Source organism: Condylura cristata, unplaced genomic scaffold, assembly GCF_000260355.1.
Source record: "Condylura cristata isolate star-nosed mole 26May11 unplaced genomic scaffold, ConCri1.0 scaffold00016, whole genome shotgun sequence".
In the NCBI taxonomy this organism is placed as follows: Eukaryota; Metazoa; Chordata; class Mammalia; order Eulipotyphla; family Talpidae; genus Condylura; species Condylura cristata.
The window spans coordinates 3,910,587-3,932,428 of NW_004567117.1; the positions used below are offsets into that span (position 1 = coordinate 3,910,587).

Here is a 21,842-nt window from a genome sequence, read left to right on the forward strand (position 1 = left end):
GTTACTGTGAAAAAGGCTCTTGGACCAGGGACAGTAGCTGGAATGTTTGTGGGACTAGGAAGGTCACAGAAGTGAGTGAAGTGAGTCAGGTGATAATAAGAGTAGAGAGAGTGACGTGGGGGGCAGAGCTACCACCGCCGGGAGCACCGACCTCAGGGGCTGCCAGCTTCTGCAGTGTGGGTGTGTGGCCCAGTCTCCAAACTCCCCTGACCTTTGTATGAGAAGCCAAAATGCAAGTGTATTACATAAAAATCTCCTGGTTATGCATTATTGGCTTCAAAATTTTTAAGGACTGTGCATCCTAAACAAAACCCATCTGTAACCCTGATTCTCATCTCCCAAATCTACAGCCTGAGGGACAAGCACTCAACCTTCTTGAAAAGATTCCATTTATGCCATCTTCCAAGAAATCTATATGTTATTGCTAGCTTTTTTTTTTTTTCAAAGATTTATTTATTAGTGCGTACAGAACTGGGGTACAGGCCAGAAGATTGGGGCGGTGAGAGGCTTCACCAGGGACAGAGTGGGGAGCAAAACAGGCGGATCGACGAAGCACACTGCTGAGGGAAGCAGTGGGAGGATCAGGAGAGGTCTGCGCGCCATGTGGTCACCTCCCGGGCAGGCAGGAATCGAACTCATGCGGAAGTGGCTTTAGCTTGCCAGTGCTGTGCTTTTACCCACTGCACCAGCAGGCAGGGCCTATTGCTAGCTTTATTTTTCTGAAACTGGCTTTTGGAAACATTTTCTCAAAATCCCAGAAGAGAAGACATTTTGAACAATTTTAAAATTGGGGGATTAAAACATAACAGGAAAAGGCAATCTACAAAAACAGAGAAGTTTAATGTTGACTTCACAAGAAAAGGGAGCAATGAAGTGGACAGAAAGCAGAACAGAACAGAATTTAATGTTACAATCAATTAAAATCATCTATAGCAAGAAATTTTAAGAAAAATTCAAAGTTTAGAAGAATTTAAAGCCATATATGTAGTCTTTTTTAAATGACACCTAAAGCTGGTGATATAAAGAAAAATCAGGACAACCTTTCTGAAAAACAGTTTGGCAGAATCTATCAAGAATCTAAAGTATATACTTCTTTGACTAAATTACTCCCTTAGTAAGATTTAGCTTAATTAAATGTACATGCAAATATTTGTGCCCAAAATATACATCAGTTATACCTTTATTTCTAAAATTAAAAAAATTAAACAATCTAATTTTAAATGGAAAAATCTAGTAATTAAAGTATCTGTTTTTAAAGAACCTTTAGTGGCAGTGAATTCACAATATAATGTTGAATGAAAAGATCATAACACATACACACAAAAGGATGCTTATTATGCTTGACACGTTTATGCATTTATAATAATTTGTAGTGAAAGCATGCATGGGCTTTCATTTAGAGACAAAATCATTACAAAATGAATACTGAGTTGTTATATAAAAGAAAAACTTTTAAATTTAAAAAGCAGACAGTGAAGGGCCCTCCCTGGTGGTGCAGCGGGTTAAAGCACTGCACTAAGAAGCTTAAGCCACTTCCACATGAGTTCGATCCCCGCCTGCCCCGGAGGAGATCCACATGGCGCTGCAGACCTCTCCTGACCCGCCCGCTGCTCCCCTCAGCAGTGTACTTCGTCGATCTGCCTGTTCTGCTCCCCACTCTGTCTCTGGTGAATCCTCTCACCCTCCGCATCTCTGGTATGTACCCCGGTTCTGTATAAATAAATAAATCTTTAGAAAAAATAAAACAAAAAACAGTGAAATATTTTCCTCCATTTCTAGATCCACATTTCAAAGTTAATCACACTTACTGGTTTTGCTTTTTATCATTAAGAAACAGAAAGTGGAAATTTAAGAAGAAAAGTGTAGAGGAAAAGATTTCCCCTGTAAGATTGCTCCAATCTACAGAAGTTCCCACAGATATACTTCTTCATGGGTTCCTAATTCCAGATTCTCTTGTCACACAACCCACTGCATTATCATCTGGCTCTTATCATCATAGCGGAAACCTGGGCTCAGGGAACCAATGCAAAATGGCAACACTTCAACCTCTGCTCTTCCCCTTATCTCTTCCCTAGACATGGGATCTGCCTGCATCCAGGGAATTTGGGCAGATAACCTGTTTGTTTGTCACAGTTCTTGACACATATTTTTGTAAACATGCTCCTTTTAAGTCACTTTTCATTAGAGTATGTGGTGGATTTTTTAAATTATGCTACCAATCAATTGCTCCTGACTTATACCCTGTGGAGAGAATTTTCTCCACTTGCAGATACACCACCATGTTTCATCAACTCTACAATGTTCCCAGACTATATAAATGCATTGTTTCCCTTGAAGGAGATAGTTTCTTCAGGGAGAAAAAGAAGTGATGCCCAGTTCTCAGAGAGTGAAAAAACAAGCACCTGCAAAACCACATAGTTGCAGTACATCTTGCCAAGAATCCATAAGAACGGAGAAAATGGAATTGGAAAATGCTTCCACATTCCAAGGTCAAGATCTCAGAACTGAAGAGTCCACTTTCCCTCCCAGCACAAGAAAGGAAGTGCTGACACTGGATTAATCCAGGGGAAGGAAAATCAATCTGCCCCACAGACTGTGAGCCCGGCTGGGTGAGTGGACAGCTTCCCAGGCTCCCTAGTAGGCAGGTAAAGCAGAGCCCTTGGGGAACTGACATGTGTCTCATCTTCCATCTGGAAATAGAGCTGGCATGATTTGCAGAATAATGTTGTTGGAGATTAGGAGATAGATTCAGGTACAAGGACCACTGACAAGGAAAATAATTATTGACAGACCCACTGCTTGCAAGTCCCTGAATTGCTGTCATAGTCTTTACAGTTAGTATTGATCTCATTGGCTGGCATGGTAACTACTTGAAGGTTCAGGCACAAAGTGACTGCAAAAAATGCTTGGAGGGCCTCTCTGGTGGTGTAGGGGTTAAGTCTCAGTGCTATCATGCCGCCAGCACTATGGCCTGAGTTCAATCCCTGCCCACGAGCTAACCCACATCTGGCTCAGCAGACCTCTCCTGTCTTGCCCAAAGTTCCCCTTAACAATATGTCTTAGTAGATTCATCTGTTCTCTTTCCACTCTGTCTCTGGTGAATCCTCTCATGACCTGCACCTCTGTCCTACATCCCAGTTCTTAATGCATAAATAAATAAATAAAATCTTAAAAAAAAAAAAAAGAAAAAAGAATGCTTGGTATGGCAACATTAAAGAGAAGTGCAAACAGGAACTTACCCAATGGTCGGGCTGATGTTGTGGTCAAAATGATCCTGGACAAATCGACACACGATGCTTGATTTCCCCACCCCAGTGTCCTGGCAAAGAATGAGAAGACAGACATAAAGATCAAGTGGGCTAACTGTGACCTAACAGAAATGCAGAACTGGAGAACAGTAGTGCTCATTTCTGGTAGAGGAGATTGGGGGAGTATTTTTATAATGAAATTGTTTTGTCTTTGTAGAAGAAAAGACACGACAAATACAAGTTTTAGAAATATGCCGTATGTGTATACCATAAATAACCTAGAACTGGTATACTCATAATATATGAATTTCCAGAATTTGGGAAATTTTGGAAGCATTTAAGTACATTACCACAATACATTGTTTTAGTAGAAGTAGAACTGATTTTGTTCAAAACCTTAGCACTCAAAAATTACATAATCTGTTTTTCCAGAGATCATCCTGTAATAGGAATTCTAATTATTGCACTTGTAATATTCTCTTTAGAATCTGATGGCTGCATAATAACCTCCAGTTTTGCTTAATTGTATAAAGGTCTCATTTCAGCTCTTTCTCTGTCAAAAAAAATTATTTAGAGCTGAATAGGAAAGAGGTCCAATTGCACACTAGAAATGGAATACGTGCATTTCTATCCATCCCCTTCCAAAAGCTTTGTCAAATCATTTAAGAAATGAAAAAACACAATGTTACAAGGTGAGAGAGAAAGAGAGCAAAGATCACCATCAGACAAGTGATAGAACAAAGTCGGAGAGAGAGAGGGACACATGTCCAAGTGGCCACTGAGAAAAATCAGCTGAGCCCCAGTGCCTTCAGGGAGGAGAGCCAATGTCCCCAGAAGCCCAGAAAATACCAGGGACTGGGGATAAGGCTGAAAGCAGGATCAGGTGAAAGACTGCACATAAAAACATGCCGCCAACTTTGTTCTTATGTATTCCACATGAAATGAATGAAATCACACAGCGGCTGTCCTTTTCCACCTGACTTATTTCATTGAGCAAAATAACCTCAAAATACCTATCTGTATTGTCAAAAATGGCAAGATTTCATCTTTTTCTAAACAGCTGAATAGTATTCCATGGTGTGTGTGCTTATACACACACATATATGTACACACACGCACACATATAAATATTCATTCACACATCTGGGGGGTGAAATGGACACAGAGGGCTGATTTTTTCCTGATGAACAGAAACTAGACTTTGGGTGGTGATCACAGTGTAATACTATGCTGCTAATTCATATCATACACCAGAAAATTTATTTAATGTTATAAACCAAGAAGCTATCTAAAAAAAAAAATTCATCTTAGAAAATAAAATAAAATCTTATAGGACATAAACAAAAAAATAAATCCTATAAAAATAAATAAATCCTTGGTGCCCAGGCCACAAACCAGTGGACAGACAGACCCTCCACGTTCCAGGAGGAGGCAGGAGGTTTAGTTTCTGTTTCAGTCAGGCTGGACATGAGGCCATGAAATGAAGCTGTTCCTCTGTCCTGTGTGAGCCAAACAGAGCAGGCAAGGATTCCCCTCTGGACAAGCAACAAATCCCTGCAGATCATGATCCAGTAAAGGACATGTGTGCAATAGCAGACAAGTCCCGTGCAAAGAGAGCTTTTAGCACATATCCTCTCAGCTAAGATATACCCGGTAATTATACTTGTGCAAAAAGGACTGGATGTCTTTTAAAACATCATTCAAAGAATAAGATGAAATTTTCTGATATTAAAAAATGACAGAAATTAAAATTTCCAGTGTAGTCAAGAGAGTGCCCAGAAAGTAGGGCCAAGTAACACAAACCAGTTGCCCTCCATTGCCAACAGCTGCTCTGCTGACAGGTGGTAAGGCAAGGAGATGCCTGGGGCACAGACACGCACACACACGTCCTCATCAGCATGTGCTGCCACGCACCAACAGCACCACGGAGACACAGAGGCTTGGCAACGGCAGAGAAATAAGAAATAAGATGCGGTTAAGCCAAGAAGGAACAAACAGTGATATGGTTCTCCATAAGACAGGTGTGACTTTTCTCTATGTACTTTCTAAGTGGTAATCCAGGTACAGACACTCTCAGTTCTGCTAGGAATATACCACAGATTGTCTAGTCACTGTGTATTATGTTTGTTAAATAAAATGTGTATATCACCCTCAGCTCTCGCTCGCTCGCTCTCTCTCTCTCTCTCTCTCTCTCTCTCTCTCTCTCTCACACACACACACACACACACACACACACACACACACACACACACCACACGGTATAATTTTAAAAACCTAAAGGTCAGAGAGAAAATGTTGAAATTTAGAGAAATGTGTTTTTCTTTAGACAGTAACAGCTAAGTAATATTTGAAATAACAACTGGCAATTTGAATCATTTTGCCTCCTCTCACACATGTGTAGAGGATAATTCCAGCAAACCTAGGGCAAGGGCTGGAGGTCATGGCTTGTGATCCTCATCAGAAACACTTTCTCAAAAAGCCTCAGATGCAGTGAGAGCAGCCTTCACTGCCATAATAAAACAAATGCACAAAACCATTTATCTGCAGTGTGCAAATCGATGCGCAGAGTTCAAAGAGGTGACTACAGAATTAAAATGCCAGCTCCTAAGATTCCAAATCAATGCTGTGGCTATTTTCTGAGCGGTGTTCTGTCTGGGCTCTAGCTAATGTACCCCACAGTCCCCCTAACCGCAGCTCAACTCTTTTCCTCTCTGCTGCTTTTAAAACCCCTGCCTTCCTCAGTCCACCCAACCCCATAGAAACTAAACAATGAGGCAGTGAGTGGCTGTCCTACCTCATCCTTGAAGAGAGGGAAAACACACACTTTCTTTCAGAAGGTGAACTGTTTTCTATGAACTGCCAAGTAGGCAGGATGGAAGCTGTCCCCAACACTGACAATACTAGTGTTTATTTTTATGTCACCAGGCTCATAAGGTGTGAAGTTCCCACCTCCAGGACATAGGGAGCTGTCAAATATATTTTGTCACAAGAAATTCCAAATAATTCCTGTGTCCTCTCTGAAACCACTCCCGTCAGGGGAAGGCAGGTTAATGGGAAACTGCCTCAGGGTCCCTCCTTCACAGTTCAGAAAGTCTCTTTCTCAAGACTCCTTCACGTGGCTTCACTGACCCTGCAAGCAAAACCCAAACTCTACCTTCAGGGTGCCAACAGACATCAGGTATGAGAGAACATGGGGTCCTCCTTGGACCTCGGACTTCCAGAAAGGTGAAAGTTACCTGCCTGGGGTAGGTACCGACACACGGGTGAACGAGCTCGCCCACACCCAGTGCTCAGGAGACCTAGCCTTATCTCCCAAGTGCTATTCCTATTTTTTTTAAAGATTTATTTATTTATGCACACAGAACGGGGGTACAGGCCAGAGGTGCAAGGGCAGTGAGAAGATTCACCAGAGACAGAGTGGGGAGCAGAACAGATCGACTGATAAAGTACACTGCTAGGGGAGCAGCAGGCGGGTCAGAGAGGTCTGGCAGTGCCATGTGGATCACCTCCAGGACGAGCGGGGATGAACTCATGCGGAAGTGGCTTTAGCTTCTTAGTGCTGTGCTTTAACCCGCTGTGCCACCAGGGAAGGTCTGCTTTGTTCCTATTTTATCTACCTTGGTATTCTTCCTGTGTAAGCTGGGCTCACCATACTTTCAAACTGAGAAAACCAACCTGAAAAACCTGCAATTCATCCAGGTCCCAGAAGGCTCTTTCCCTGTGAGTGAGAAGACATCCTCTGCAAGGGAGTTGATGCTAGTGCACAGGGCTTTGACTAGACTGTGCATCTTTATACAAAGCATGTTTGGGGGCCCACCCATTCAGTCCACGCCTCAAGGGTTCAGGCCAAAATGACTGGCTTCAAATCCTCAAAAGTACAACAGAAACTACAATGCCAACTTGGAAAATACCCTTGAAGATGAAAAATTTAAAACCCATCCTGAAAGTATTCACCTCTACTGACAATCCTAGCCAAACAACTGACTTTCCTGGACTTAAAGCAACAAGCCTACCCCAAATTCAGACTTAACAGGTAATCCTCTGCCAAAGAACTTGTTTCTTTTCTTTTTTAACCCTTAACCTCCCTCCCTCCCTCCTTCCCTCCCTCCCTCCCTCCCTCTCTCTCTCTCTCTCTCTCTCTCTCTCTCTCTCTCTCTCTCTCACACACACACACACACACACACACACACACACACACACACGATAGGAGAAAAATAACCAGAGAAAAGGATAATAATCCTTTTGTTTTGTTTTGTAAGTCTGTCTCCGAAAAGAACATATTCACACAAGAACATGCCAGAATGCTCTCTGGCCAGCGGCTTTGTGCTCAAGAAGTGACTTGAGGACATCCTCGGCCAGGACACCTGCCACAGTTCCCCAGCTGGCCGCCAGGGGAAGACCCTGCTCCAGAATTGCTGCGAAGAGCCAGCAGGAGCCAGGATGCCGTCAGTTTTCATGAGTCACTGAGCTCTGTGACTTCCTTTTCCAGAGGAACCTCATTCAGACTGTGACACACATACACAATGAGGAAAACGCCAGCAAGTCATCACTATGGCACAGGAAAACAGACGGGCTTAAAGCAGGAAAAGAGAAGAAAGTACAGGGTGGGTAAGGGAGTCTGAGGAAAGACAGTGGGAGAGGAGAGCCACGACTAACCCCACGTCTTTAAAGGCCACTTTATTTTTAATGGAGTTCCAACTTGCCTATAACATATTTTACTACTTCATAAGATTATGAAGACAATATAACCCATCTTGTTCAATCCTAGTTTTGCAAAAGCGGAAGCTGCATGACTTCCTCAAGGTCACAGCTGGTGGGGAAGAGTCAGGACCAAATTTCGGAGTCCCACTCAAGTCAGGCTCTTACCAGGCTAACTCAACCTCCCTGTCAAATGGAAAGTTCTTAAAAAATAATCCATTTTCTAAAACTTACAAGGAGTACTTTCATTATTTTTTTTTTCTTTCTCAAAGATGTATTTATTATTAATGCATACAGAACTAGGGTACAGGCCAGAGGTACAGGGGTGGTGAGAGGATCCACCAGAGACAGAGTGGGGAGCAGAACAGGCAGGTAGATGAAGTACACTGTTGAGGGGAGCAGTGGGCGAGAAAGGAGAAGCCTGCCACGCCATGTGTGTCACCTCCCGGGCCAGGGATCAAACTCTCACTGAAGTGGCTGCAGCTACCTTCATAGTGCTGGGCTCTAACCCGTTGCACCACCAGGGAGGGCCCTCATTACGGCTTTCTATCCTTGTATATTCTTAAAATAAATCTGTTGGGGTTTTGCCAATAATGAAAGTATTAATATTAGGGAGGCATTAGATTAAACCAATTCTAATTCCACACACCAGAATAAAGTTTGGTAAGATCTTTGTGGGATAATTAATGTTTCATTATTCTCATTTGTATCACTGTCACATACTTGCCAGGGCCTACCAATTGGGTCCATCAGTTTATGGGAAAAGGCTCTCTCAGACTATCTTCTTCCCACAGATGTTATTTTGGGGGGTTATTCATACAACTCTCTGAGAACCACCACTTATTCTAACATGAAAGCGTCTACTGTTTGAACTCTCACATTCATTAATGACAGTAATCTGGTAATTATGATGCCACAACTCCTGGCTTCTACCACATAAAACTCCAGGCATCACTTGATTCACTCTGAGGTTATTGCAATGGGCTTAACTAGGACTCCTACCTCGAGACAAAGGACAGTCATATCACCACTACTTAATCCTAAGTGGAAGACATCACTAATCAATTGAGGACACATTTTATTGAACCTAAAAGGGCCTCAATTGTCTTCTCAATGCAGTTCTGCAGAGAATCATTACCAGGCAGTTGAGGTAGACACCCGGCACAAGTGTCAGCTCTCTCCATCTGGACTTTTCACAACTGTCAACATACTCCTTTCAGCTCCTCCACCCCAAACTCATTCATCAGCCTCAGCAGATGTTTTAGTCAAATCATCTTTATAGATGATAAGACTTGTGGGTAAAACAACAAAGAAACATAAGTCCACAGGCCTCTGTAGAAAGGGCATTACAAACTATGCCAAGGCCTGCAGACACAGGAATTCCATTCATAGGCACAAAGCTGAAGGAAGAAAATGAGCACAAAAGTTCACTGAGTCATAGTTATCAAAAAAAAAATCTGAAATGCCTACAAATTAACTATAATTAAGTAAACTATGGCACAAACAGTACATTTTAAGATTTAATTTCAGTGGCACAAGGGGTTAAGCCACTATGAGGCTATCCACAGCCACTGCAACACGAGTTTGATCCCCAACCAGGAAGGTGACCCACATGGTGCAGCAGACCTCTCCTGTCTCGCCTGCTGCTCCCTTCAGCAGGAGAGTTGAGTCAATCTGACTTTTCTTCTCCCCCCTCTTTCTCTGGTGATTCCTCTCACCCACTTCCCCACTTTGGCCTCTCCCCTAGCTCTTATATGTATAAATAAATAAAACAAATCTTAAAAATAAATAAAGGGCTCTCCCTGGTGGTGCAACAGGTTAAGCACCACATTATGAAGCTCTTCAAAGCTACTGCAGCACGAGTTCAATTCCCCACCAGGGAGCTGACCCACATGGTATGGCAGACCTCTCCTGATCTGCCTGCTGCTCCCCTCAGCAGTGTATTTCAGTATATCTGCCTGTTCTGCTCCCCACTCTGGTGAATCCTTTACCTCTGGCTTATACCCTTGTTCCGTAAGCATAAATAAATAAAATCTTAAAAATAAATAAATTTAATTTCTTCTTATCAAATCAAAGAAGCAGAATATGATTTGACCATAATGGGGAAATGATAATTTTAGTATCTGCCTCTGGTCTAGAAATCAGAAAGAACCTCTATTGCAAGGATTTTTGCATTTTTGTTTGCTTGACTCATTCGTTCATTTAAGTATTCAGGCTTCTAGAAAGTTTCTTATAGTTGATAAGAAGTTAGGGAATTTAGGACTACAAAGGCCAGTCAGATCTTGTGGATGGAGAGACAAAATCAGAAGAGAAAGTGGTAGAACTATGGTATGGCTAATGATTTGACCCTCTGCCTCCAGAGGTGAGGGAAAACGAGAGCACCTTGGGTCCCAAGTCAATGGAGTCAAGGCTCAGTCAAGACACAGCAAACTCTGCCGTGTACACAGAAAGACTTTGGGGGAGACAATGAAAGTAGATGGAGACAGCAGAAGCCAGCAATTCAGAATAGTGTCCCCCATGCCTGGTAAGCTCCACCATGGGGAAAATAGGAGAAAAACATCTAAAGGAAGAAGTGTGGACTGCTGCCAAGAAGATGAAATCTTGAGGGAAAGAGCTTCCACATCAATGCCCCACAGCTGCAGGGTAGCCCAGGCCTAGAGCTCTGTCACCAGGCCCTGTCAGCTGGCAGGTTCTAGCCATCCAAGCAAGGGCTCCCATTGGCACCACCCATGTTTGCTATGGCCTCAAACCCCTGGACCTGCCAAAACATAAATCAGAATTATGTATGGAGGACCAGCTAGAAGTTACACTGGGATTTTTGACATGGGTGTCCCTAACCACGTAAGTGGTTCAAGGTCAGTGGTGTTTATTTAAACTCCGATGCCACTCCAGGTCATATTATAGACTGCTGGACCCATTGACCCCAGCCCTGAGTGAGTTCTTGCTGCTATAAAGTAATTCCCATGTTCCCCCAAGTCCTTTTTTTTTTTTTTACCATATTCTTTAGCACTGAAGAGTTCACTATAAATCACAGTAACCAAACCCCTACAAAGTACCATAAAAGCAGACATAAGTATTAAATACAAGTCCACAATATGTTTGTTTTAGTACTACAGAGTTGTAAAATTTCCTTGGAGGTAATGAGACCTCTCTCCAAGCAGAGTCAATCTAAGCCTTCATGCTATCTTCTAGTCAAAATCAACCTAGCAAATTACGAACTTTCAATTCTAAGTATCATACTCCATTTGTTGGCTACTCGCTGAAACTCAGATATGATCTTTTCTATAAAAGTGATTCTGTAAATAAATAATGAGTAGTTTCCTAGTTTACTGCTCAACTACAGTGCTCTACACAAAAGAACACAATACCATAGAAATTGTTTGAAAAGAAAAACTTTCTTCTGATTGAAATTGGGGATGTAGCATGTGCCAGTAGGCCTGCAGGCGTTTACTAGCAGAAGGTACTAAAGATCCTACCAGAAGGGCAGGAGATCTTTAGCGAACAAATTGTCTAGTGGATTTGGACTCTAGTGATATTGCCAACAGCAAATCTTTCATAGATCAGTAGTAGCAACAACGACAAAAGTCAACATGTATCCAGCACACAAATGTTCCAAGAATACCATGGTCAGCATTTTATATGGGAAAGTAGCAACTATTATCTGTTCTGTCCTATTATAGGAGTCACCCCCTCCACCACACCCCCAACCCCATTTATGCAATTTCCCTTTTCAGGGTTTTAGTTACCCCTAGTCCTCCACTGTACATACAGTAAGTTACTTTGAGAAAGAGACAACATTTACGTAACTTTTATTGGAGTATATTATAACCATTTCATTGTTATTTATTGTTTTTAATCTCTTCCTGATCCTAATTTATAAATTGGTTTATATAGGGGGAAATGTATACATGTATGTACAGGAAAAACACAGTATGTACACAAAACATACATATATAATGTGTATGTAAGATTTGCCACAACTTGCGGTTCACTGTACACTGCTGAGGGGAGCAGCGGATAGGTCAGGAGAGGTCTGCTGAGCCATATGGCTCATCTCCCTGGCCGGGGATTGAACTCGTGCCACAATGGCTTCGGACAGCTTCATCGTGCTGCACTTCAACCCGTTGCGCCACCAGGGAGAGCCCTCAGAATCACTTTAAAGGAGGTAATTAGAGCAGCTGTCCAAGGAGTTGGGTGTCAAAGCTAAGACACCACCCAAATCTCTCGACACTGGGACAAATATTTTTTAAAAACACATGGTCTTGCCTCTGGGGCTCATCCATCCCAAAGAAATTGCTACTAGCAAGAAAATCTTTACCATATTAAAAGATACTCTTTCTGCTATTTTTAATTTTATGTGCCTTTTGGTATCCCAAAGTTGGCTGATGGGGTTGGGTCCACAGTTTAACAATCTTTCAGTCATGGAGTGCCCTGGCTTCTCACTCTGCTGTTGGCAAAGGAGTGTCCCAGGAGTTCCAGGGAAGCCAAAATCACTGACACACCCAGCTCTGAAAGAACCACAGACACCATCTCTCCTCCAGTCTTACTTTTCAGATATGTTAAAGAAGTCAGATATTTTATTAAATAGGGAAGAAGAGCAAGTTCCAAACTCCTTCACTTCCGTTATTCTTATATTAGTCCCCGATGCGTCTTGGCATTTTCAGAGATCAGTTTGTCCTGATGTTCAAAGTCTGCACTAAGCAGAAATTTCAGTTTATCTAATGAGTCTTAGTAGGTGTGACCTTAACTGTTTGAGGGGAAAAAATACAGTTTTTACTGAAATCACACTTCCTGTCAAAGGAACCAACTGTTCTTTTGTCATTTTTCTTTCCTCACAAGACACACATGTCTGGGCTCTTGGTTGGGCAAGACAGGTCACCCAACATATGACAAAGACACTGGTCATTCTCTCCCTAGGGGGAACCCACTGATTCCACGAAGCACCAGGTCTGCCCAAGAACCCCATGCTGATCTGCATTATATTCTGCAATATTTTCACAAAATACTCACTACTCACTGTTGATGAGTTGCAGTAGGAATAAATAATGATCATAATTGCAAATTTTAACATAGCTCCCAATAATTTCCTGTGTGCGGTCTGACCTTAACAACTAGTTCCTAAAGGAGAAATGGCAGAAGTGACGATGTCACAAATATCACTGTCCTCACACCCACTTGCCTCTCACCTGCCTGCGCTGATGAAGGAAGCCACTGCCCAGAAGGCAAGGAACTGCTAAAGGCTCTACTCTAGCCACCAGGCCTCAGGGCATGTCTCCTCCTAGGAATCTCATCCAGTCAGCATTCACCAAGAGAGCTTGAAAGCAGACAGTGCCCCAGTTTTATTGTGGGGTGACTATACCCCCAGTTGATACCTGTTTGCAGTCCTATAAGAGATCCTCAAAATTGCACTCAGATTCCTAACGGACAAAAATCACAAGATAAGTGATTATTGCTTCAAGCAGTTGAATTTGGGAGCAACTTACACAGCAATGGATATGTAACACAGATGTAACAGATAACATTTATTAAACACTGACTGTAAGTAATCCAAGCAATAATCCTATGAAGTACAATGAGCTCTATTTTGCAGAGTAAGAAATTAAGGTTAAGGACAGGTCATCAGTGCAAGGCTAATCCTTGATGAATGATAAGGGCCAAAGCTTGGTCCTGAAAGCAGCAATTCTGAATATTCCTACAGGAGTCCTTCCTCAGGGCCGTGAGGAAAGAATGTATTATTACATTGCTTCAACTGACAAAACCTACTTAGAGTGATTTAAGCACTGAGGATAAACCTAGAGTCAGCAAATGACGTTATTGTGGACAAAGAGCTACCTACACTGCAAGGTAATCATTCAACCTTCAAGGTCACCTCTAGGGAGGACAGCACAGCATCCAAGATCAGGAAGTAGCAGATAGAGGTTTCAGGATTTGCTTTTAAGATCTCATCATGGACAGTCCGGAGTTGCTCTGCGTAACCACTAACACAGCCTCCTGTGAAGTGCTGTATGCTTCAGAAGTGCCTTTTCATCATCAGACATATTCTCCTTCATTTGCTATCAGTTCCATACACAACTGGGACTCCGATACCGGGGTTCCTCTGATCTCCTCTCTTCCTGCTACACATCCTGAGTGTAGGCCTTAGGATGGGAATTTCAGGGGAAATGGGGATATTCTCCACCCAGACCATGGCCGTGGCCAGGGTGGCTGACGCTTGGACCTGGTAGGAGAGAGAAAGGAAGCCCGGAGGACACATCCCTGGGTCATTTTCACATCTCTTGGTTTTTTATTTCAAAACCCATCTCAAAAGAACAGCTCAAGGCCCTCCCTGATGGCTCAACAGGTTAGGACTCAGCACTGCCAGCTAGGCCCTGCCGCTTCAGTGCGAGTTCAATCCCCAGCCTTGAAGGCGATTGACATGGCGCAGCAGATCTTTCCTGGCCCACCCGCTACTCCCCTCAGCAGTGTACTTTGTTGATCTATCTGTTCTGCTCCCCACTCTGTCTCTGGTGAATCCTCTCACCACCCCTGCCCCTCTGACCTGAACCACAGTTCTGTATGCATAAATAAATATGCATGAAATAAACCCTAAATCTCTGTGGAGATAATGTTTAACAACCAGGTCTGAGATGAAAAGCCAGGCAAACAATGACCAACAATTTAAATCCTGCTCCAATACCCACCATGAGAGCAGACCCACTTCTCCCTCTTTTCTCCCTCTCTAGCGAAAGGACTTCTGAAGCAGCCTGAAAATGGACACGAGCCACGTAAGGCAAGGTTCACGAGGGGCACTTGACTGAAGGCACAGCTTTATTTAGAATCTGAGGGCACTGCTGGTGTTATTCTTATTCTTCTTATTATTATTTTAATGCATACAGTGCTAGGGGTACAGGCCAAAGGTGCAGGGACAATGGAAGATTCACCAGAGACAGAGTGGGGAGCAGAACAGACAGATCAACAAAGTACACTGTTGAGGGGAGCAGTGGGTGAGACAGGAGAAGTCTGCTGCACCAGGTGAATCACTTCCGGGGCAGGGATCGAACTTGCACCTAAGCAGCCACAGCCAGCTTCGCAGCGCAGTATTTTTTACCCGCTGCACCACCAGGGAGGGCGCAGGCACTGCTGTTGCTTTTACCACTAACACACAAAAAGAGGCAAAAGTCAAGCTTCCATTCAAATGAGCAGCATGGCTGGGAAAGAAGAGCTGTGTCACTCAGCCCAGGAGACATCTTCCTCTAACTTGTCCTTTCTCTTACCACACTTCAAACAAGCTCATGGCTCTTGGGTCCAATTTCCACATCTGTAGTCAGCAACACATGACAGACATCAAGCATCTAATATCTCGTAAGTTATACATAAGCCTTTGTGTGTAGGGTTGTTTTTCTGGTGAGATGCTCCCTCCTCAAATTCTCAGTGTCACTTATGGCATAAATATTTATAAGAGCCATTAAGCACCTAGGTGCCCTCTACGTTCCTTCCATTCTAAAGAGCTAAGCAGCTCCCAGGCTTCCTTCCTGATCTCTGAAGGTTTATCTTCAACCCTGGGCCCAACCGCTGGACAAGACAAAGCTACGACTGCTCATCCATCTCAGATCCACACCCAATCTTCTACTGCCCTGTTCCCATCAAGCAGGGAGAGCTGGTGAATAGTGAAGATGTTCTAGATGGTGCTGTCGTGGGGTCCCAGCCTCACAAACTCACTTTCAGAGTTCTTTCCTGGTGATTTTTCTTCCTCATAGGGAGAGAGACAAGGAGGAATACACACACACACACACACATACACCACACAGCACAGAGAGAGAGCACGAGCACACTTAAAACTTGAAATTGGACAGGACAGGCCATTTATCACTCATATGGTGACATCAGAAAGAGAAGTTATGGTTGGTTAAGTCCCAGCAAGATCACTAGACCAGAACTCCTGGTCTAGTACGGAACACATGGGTGAACTGGGGACTGAGGGCCACATATGGTAAATAGATGCCATGATGAAGAAACAAAGGGACAACAATCTCTCCCAAGTTTGAGAGACTGGCGAAGTCTTCATGGAAGCAGAGGCATTAAATCTGAAACCAAAGGACAAATTAGCCAGGCTGGGTAGAGAGCAGGGCTGGAGGGTGGAGAAAAGAAAAGAAGAGAAGAGCAGAGTAGCAATAACACAAGCAGTGGCCAGGTTGGGGGGGGGGTGGGAGGGGCACAGGGGAATGAAGCGTGGGAGGGAAAAAAGTCTGTCCAGCTCAGTTTAATGGAGGCTTGAGGCTTTTCTCCCTGAGAGGCAAAGTTCCCAACAGCTCCCCAGGACGTGTGCATGCAGGAGTCTGGACTTGGCAGAAACCCTTCTACCTTTCCTCTGTTCCCTCCTGCTGACCCGGTTCTGATTGGAAGGAACTATCCTTAAAGATGCCCCCACTTTCCCCTAACCCAAGGACTCTACCGCCTTCCCACTTCTGACCCTCCCATACATTTCCCTGTATGACCTGGAGCACCTGTGTGAATGCAACACAAGCACATTCTCACACACATGTGCACATGCACATACCCTGTGCACTCTACTACACATGTGCACTGTCCTGGATCATCCTGTTGTTAACTTGGCTAAAGCAGGGTGACAGTTCCCAGGTGCCCCTTCCCCAAGGGCTCTGGAGTAGAGCTGACCAAAAGAGAAATCTGCAGAGTCAAGAATGGTCATTCCTCTGAAGGTCTCCAGCATGTTGGAAGAAGGCTCCAGACAAAGGCCACTCCTTTACCTGCCTCTTCTCTGGACAGATGAAGGGCGCCAGTGGCTGCCCATGGACAACTCCCCGCCCTTCCAAGCTGCCTGCTGCTGACTATGGAGGACTCCTCCCTCTCAACTCCAGTGAAAGCACTCACCATCTTCACACAGGTGCTTCTATGGTTCGAGGTAGTTCCTCTGACCTTCCAGCTCCTTCCCCCAGGCCTTCCCAGCCTCCGTGCAAGCTCAATGCTATAGCTGTAATAAATCCTTTTTCTGTCACACTCATAGTAGCTCTGCTTCCCTCATAGAATCCTAACTGATGCCAATACACCCACTAGGGAACAATAACCTGGGAAGAAAAAGCAGGAAAATGCAAAGGAATATGAGGTGGGTGAGAGAGTGGACAGCCTGGGCAGGCCCTCCCTGTCAGCACAGAAGTCAGTCAGACAGAACAGACCTGAAACACCCAGACAGGGCCAAGAGCTGTCAGTCACTCTACTAGGGAGTCTGGACTTTGCCCTGAGGGCAGCAGGAACCAATGAAACCCACTCAGTCATGAAACTTGAAAGGACTGGAGGGAAACCAAAATGCAGGAAGCTATTCGTTCACTTGCTGACTTTTATTGAGTGCCTATTACTCTGCCAGCATTGTCACAGATGACAGTTGCCATAGTTGATCATGTCACTGCCAAGACTCTACTACAAGAGCCTTGCCTCCACCCTGCTCAGCTCTGTTGGACACAGCTCATAGGAACAGCTCACACATCCTGAGGATAATAAACTGAAAAAGTTAGCCTCCTCAGACCAGTCACAAATGGGAATTAGCACGAAGGCTTTGCAGATCACCAAGTAGAGATGCTGTGTAATACAATTAAATGTAATAGAATTAAGTGCCATGATCCCTTAAGCGAGATACTAGGTTACAGCAAGTGGGGCTCACTCAAATGAGCTATATGCACACTTGCAGGCTCTCGAGAGAGCAGGCAGCCCATATGCTTCCACGTTATTTACAAATGGGGAATGTCAGTCTGCTGTTCCTGTTAAGTATTAAATAATAAGTCATTGACTTGTGATATCTTAGAAACTGTACTTATTTATGATTCCTAAGTACATCAAGGTCTAGATTTGATTCTTAACTAGCATCAAGAAAGGACTTACAAGAAAGGAAGTATGCCAAAGAAAGGGGGTCTGGGCCTGCAGAGCATAAGAAAACCCAACCCAGGTATGGGTCATCATGGTTAAGAGTTCCCACAGCCATTCAGCACTTCTGCAAGTATTAAATAGTCTTGAAAAAAATACTAATAAAATTCATCAGTGAATTGTACCTCCCTCTATGCTATGCTATCTGGAAAAAATACAAATATGTTATTACATTTAATTAAAAAAAAAATTGGGGCCCTCCCTGGTGGCGCAATGGTTTGGGTGTGACGCAGCACTGCAAGCTAGCCACAGCTGCTTCAGTGCGAGTTCGATCCCCGACCCCAGAGGTGACCCACATGACCCAGCAGACCTCTCCTGTCTCACGATGCTCCCCTCAGCAGTGTACTTCGTCAATCTGCCTGTTCTGCTCCCCGCTCTGTCTACTGGTGAATCCTCTCACTGCCCCTGCACCTCTGGCCTATACCCAGTTCTGTAAGCATAAATAAATAAATCTTTTTTTGAAAAAAAATTGACCAGGAAACAATAGCCAGCCAAGATCACAGCTACCTAAAGAGAATCCTCCCTCAACTCCAGCCTCTGATCAGACAACAGTAGAGATTTCCATTCACTGTCCTGCCCCCCACTCCATTAACCAAGCCTCTTGGTCAGATATGAGGCAAAAACAGTTCTGTAATTGTCCAAAGGAGAGAAAGCAAGGTGTTACTGCTGGGAGTTGTGGATAAAGACAGACAAATGCGGACAAATTTCCCACTAACAACCTGAATCATTGTACTACCTACAATGAGCTGTAAAGCTATGGACATACGCTCTCTGATTTCTGAACAGTCTGCAAGCACTCCCTGGCCAAAATCCAGCTGAAGGTCGAAGAGGAAAACAAAGACTGCATCCTTGTCTCCCTGTAGAGTCCACACCATCTGTTAATGCCTAGGTATGGGCCTGGTTTAAAATTTTTTTCTCTAGCATGGAAATCTAACCTGAAACCTTGCCTGAAAGTGAAAAGTTGAGGCTGCAGAGGTTAAGCTCAAAGATCCTGAAATGAACCTGGCCTAAAAAGTAAGTGCATGTGACCAGTGTAGGTGAAATTTTAATAAAAATGGTGAGTTAGGGAAAATTAAAGAGAAGGCCAAGACATCATGACACATGAAGCTTCTGACTTTCCAAGTTCTGAATCATAGTTATCAATGAGCAATTAATAATTCTAATCATCTTACTCATAACGGTGATGACAATGATAGCTAACATTTTGTTGGACTAATTTCTGTGCCCATTTGCCTCATCGCACTTAGTCTTCATCTCTATGTGACATACACTGTCCTCCTCATGGTTGGGTAAGCAAACTCTTAAGGTGTTCAGCAATTGAGCCTGGCCTGTGCCTCAGAAGCCCTAGCTCTTGACCTCCATGCTATACCTGCAACTTTTTTTTTCTTTTTGGTTAATGATATATCATTATTTTATATTCTTGCTTAATTTTTCACCACACAGGTTTTCTCCCCTTCGGTGTGGTCACCATAATTTTCCTACTTTCAAAGCACCCTAGTCCTGCACCACAGTCCTACCACTTTTTGATGACCAATGTGGGCTCCCGACCCCATGACAAGTTCCAGAGACACAAACAGGCACAATGATGCAATTATCTCATTAAACATAGGTCGTGTGCCTAAGCCACACCAGGCACTGTAGTAGGCACTGAGATTCAACATATGCAATAATTCTTTATTTAAATATAAGGCACACACACACACACACACACAGGAACAAGATATAACCAAAAATCAAGGCGTTAACAGTCTAGAAGGTAGAGTCTCATCTTCAGTCCATCTTCATGACAGAGAGGAACAATTGTGTGCCACACCCAGAGACAGTTTTCCTGCCACCTGGAGAGCCACCATTGACCCCAGGGAGGCTTCCTTGGTAGAACATGCCCTTCACCTTCTCAGAAACTAAAACAATGGCCTTTTCTTTACCCTCTTTTCCGTAACCCACATTCTTGCACACTCACATTCACTGCTGTTCATGGTGACTCCTATTTTATAGAGAAAGCCCTTCAAGCCCAGATTGACTCAGTCACCCTGCTGCAGATATGGGGTAGGATCGATTCAGGTCTCCATCTCCAAGCACTTTCTTCTCCAATCACTAAATCATCTTTAGTTCACATTGAGTCCAAAGAAGTCAATTAAACCTTACAGAATCTCAGTCCGTGGTATTAGGAGGGGGTCTTCATACACTAGGGAGGAAAAAGTCCAGATCTAAGAAATCTCAAAGTGAAGCAACAGGCAGTTTCTTGTCAATGGCCAACTTAGGTATATTTTAAGATTAAAAAGTTACTGTGGAGCAACAGCTGCTTGTCCACTGCTTCTCTAAGCAGTGTATTTCAATGAATCTGCCTTTGCTGTTCTCACAATTAATAAATAAATGAATAGGGCCTCCCTGGTGGCCCAAAGGGTTAAAGGCAGCACTATGAAGCTATCCGAAGCCACTGCAGCATGAGCTCCATCCCCGGCCAGTGAGCTGACCCACATGGTGCAGCAGACCTCTCCTGCCTCCCCCCTCTGCTCCCTTCAGCAGTGTACTTCCTCAATCTGCCTGTTCTGTTCCCCACTCTGTGTCTGGTGAATCCTCCCACCCCCCACACTTCTGGTCTGTACCCCAGTTCTTGTATGCATAAATGAATAAATCTTTTAAAAAAAATAAAAGTATGCAAATAAAGTAACTTGAGAACAATGCCACCACCTGACCACCTCTGGCCTCACAATGATGCTTGCCCTTTCTGTGCCTATGTCATGATGCCGCAATGGACGCTGTGGCATCTGTGAGTGAAGTTTATTTTAGGGTCAGGGAAGAAAATGTGTTGCTTATGCTTCCCCAGGCAGGAACTATTCCTTGCACAAATCACTGAATATTCCCAGTGATATTGTGTATAAACATCCTATAAGCAGTGTAAAACTTCCATAACATTCAGGTCTCCAAAGTGCTTGGATTACACATTCCTGAGCACAGAAAATGTTTGCATGCATCCTCTAATATGTGTATATTTACTTATACCCAATAGTACTGTGCTAAGGCAGTGTAACAGTATATAAGCCATATCTAGAAATAGAAATGGTGTGGGAATGATATGTCAGTCAGGAGGTCACAGCACAGATATCACCAGTACTGAAGTCAGTGTAAGCTCTGGCTACCCAGCCTTCATAGCTCCAATTTCTCATTTCTGTGCATCAAAAGAGCCTTGTTGATGTCACAGACAGACTTAAATTATACCACAGACAGACTTAAGTTATACAAGCACTGGGAAAGGACTCGCAGGGTGTCCTTCCACAAGAGGCTGGGAAACATGCAGACACTAAGCCCCCTCAATAAAACCATGACACGCAGTGAAGGGAGGCAAGGGGCAGCCATCAGGGACAAAGGAAGGAACAGAGAGAAATGAAGTCAAGCAGGCCCAGAACTGTGAGTGATTCAGCACATTTCCTGTCTTCCGAAGGCCCAGCCACATCCCTGCCTCTGGGTTCCATGGGACACCCAGGATTGTATTTCTTTTTCATTGGCCTTTGGTCATGTTGAAACCTCCCAATGTCCTCTACTGGCCCACATGCAGGTTCCCCAATCACAAGTGTGACCCCTCAGCATAATCTCTTCTAGCTTCATCCATGCTCAGTGAAATAAGCCAGAAGGAAAAAGAAAAATATCACTTATAGGAGGAACACAGAGGAATCATACAAGGTATCAAGGAATAAAATAATGAAATATTAATAATTAAAAACACAACAAAACAGGGTCCTCCCTGTTGGTGCAAGAGGTTAAAGCACAGCTCTATGAAACTATCCACAGTCACTGCAACACGAGTTCAATCCCCAGCCAGGGAGGTTGTGACCCACATGCTGCAGCAGACCTTTCCTGTCTCACCCACTGCTCCCCTCAGCAGTGTATACTGCCTGTTCTGTTCTCCACTCTGTCTTTGGTGAATCCTATCACCCCACTCCCTGCACCTCTGGCCTGTACCCCAGTTCTTGTATGCATAAATAA

The 21,842-nt window shown here is 43.8% G+C and overlaps 1 protein-coding gene across 1 annotated transcript in view; it reads right to left on the reverse strand.

Annotated features, from left to right (window-relative positions):
• RAB31 (RAB31, member RAS oncogene family) overlaps window positions 1–21,842 on the reverse strand; it is a 130,893-nt gene that overhangs the window by 70,217 nt on the left and 38,834 nt on the right. Inside the window, exon 2 of the mRNA XM_004683738.2 lies at window positions 3,240–3,319. Coding sequence (XP_004683795.1) covers window positions 3,240–3,319 — 80 coding nt within the window. The remainder of the gene's footprint in view (window positions 1–3,239; window positions 3,320–21,842) is intronic.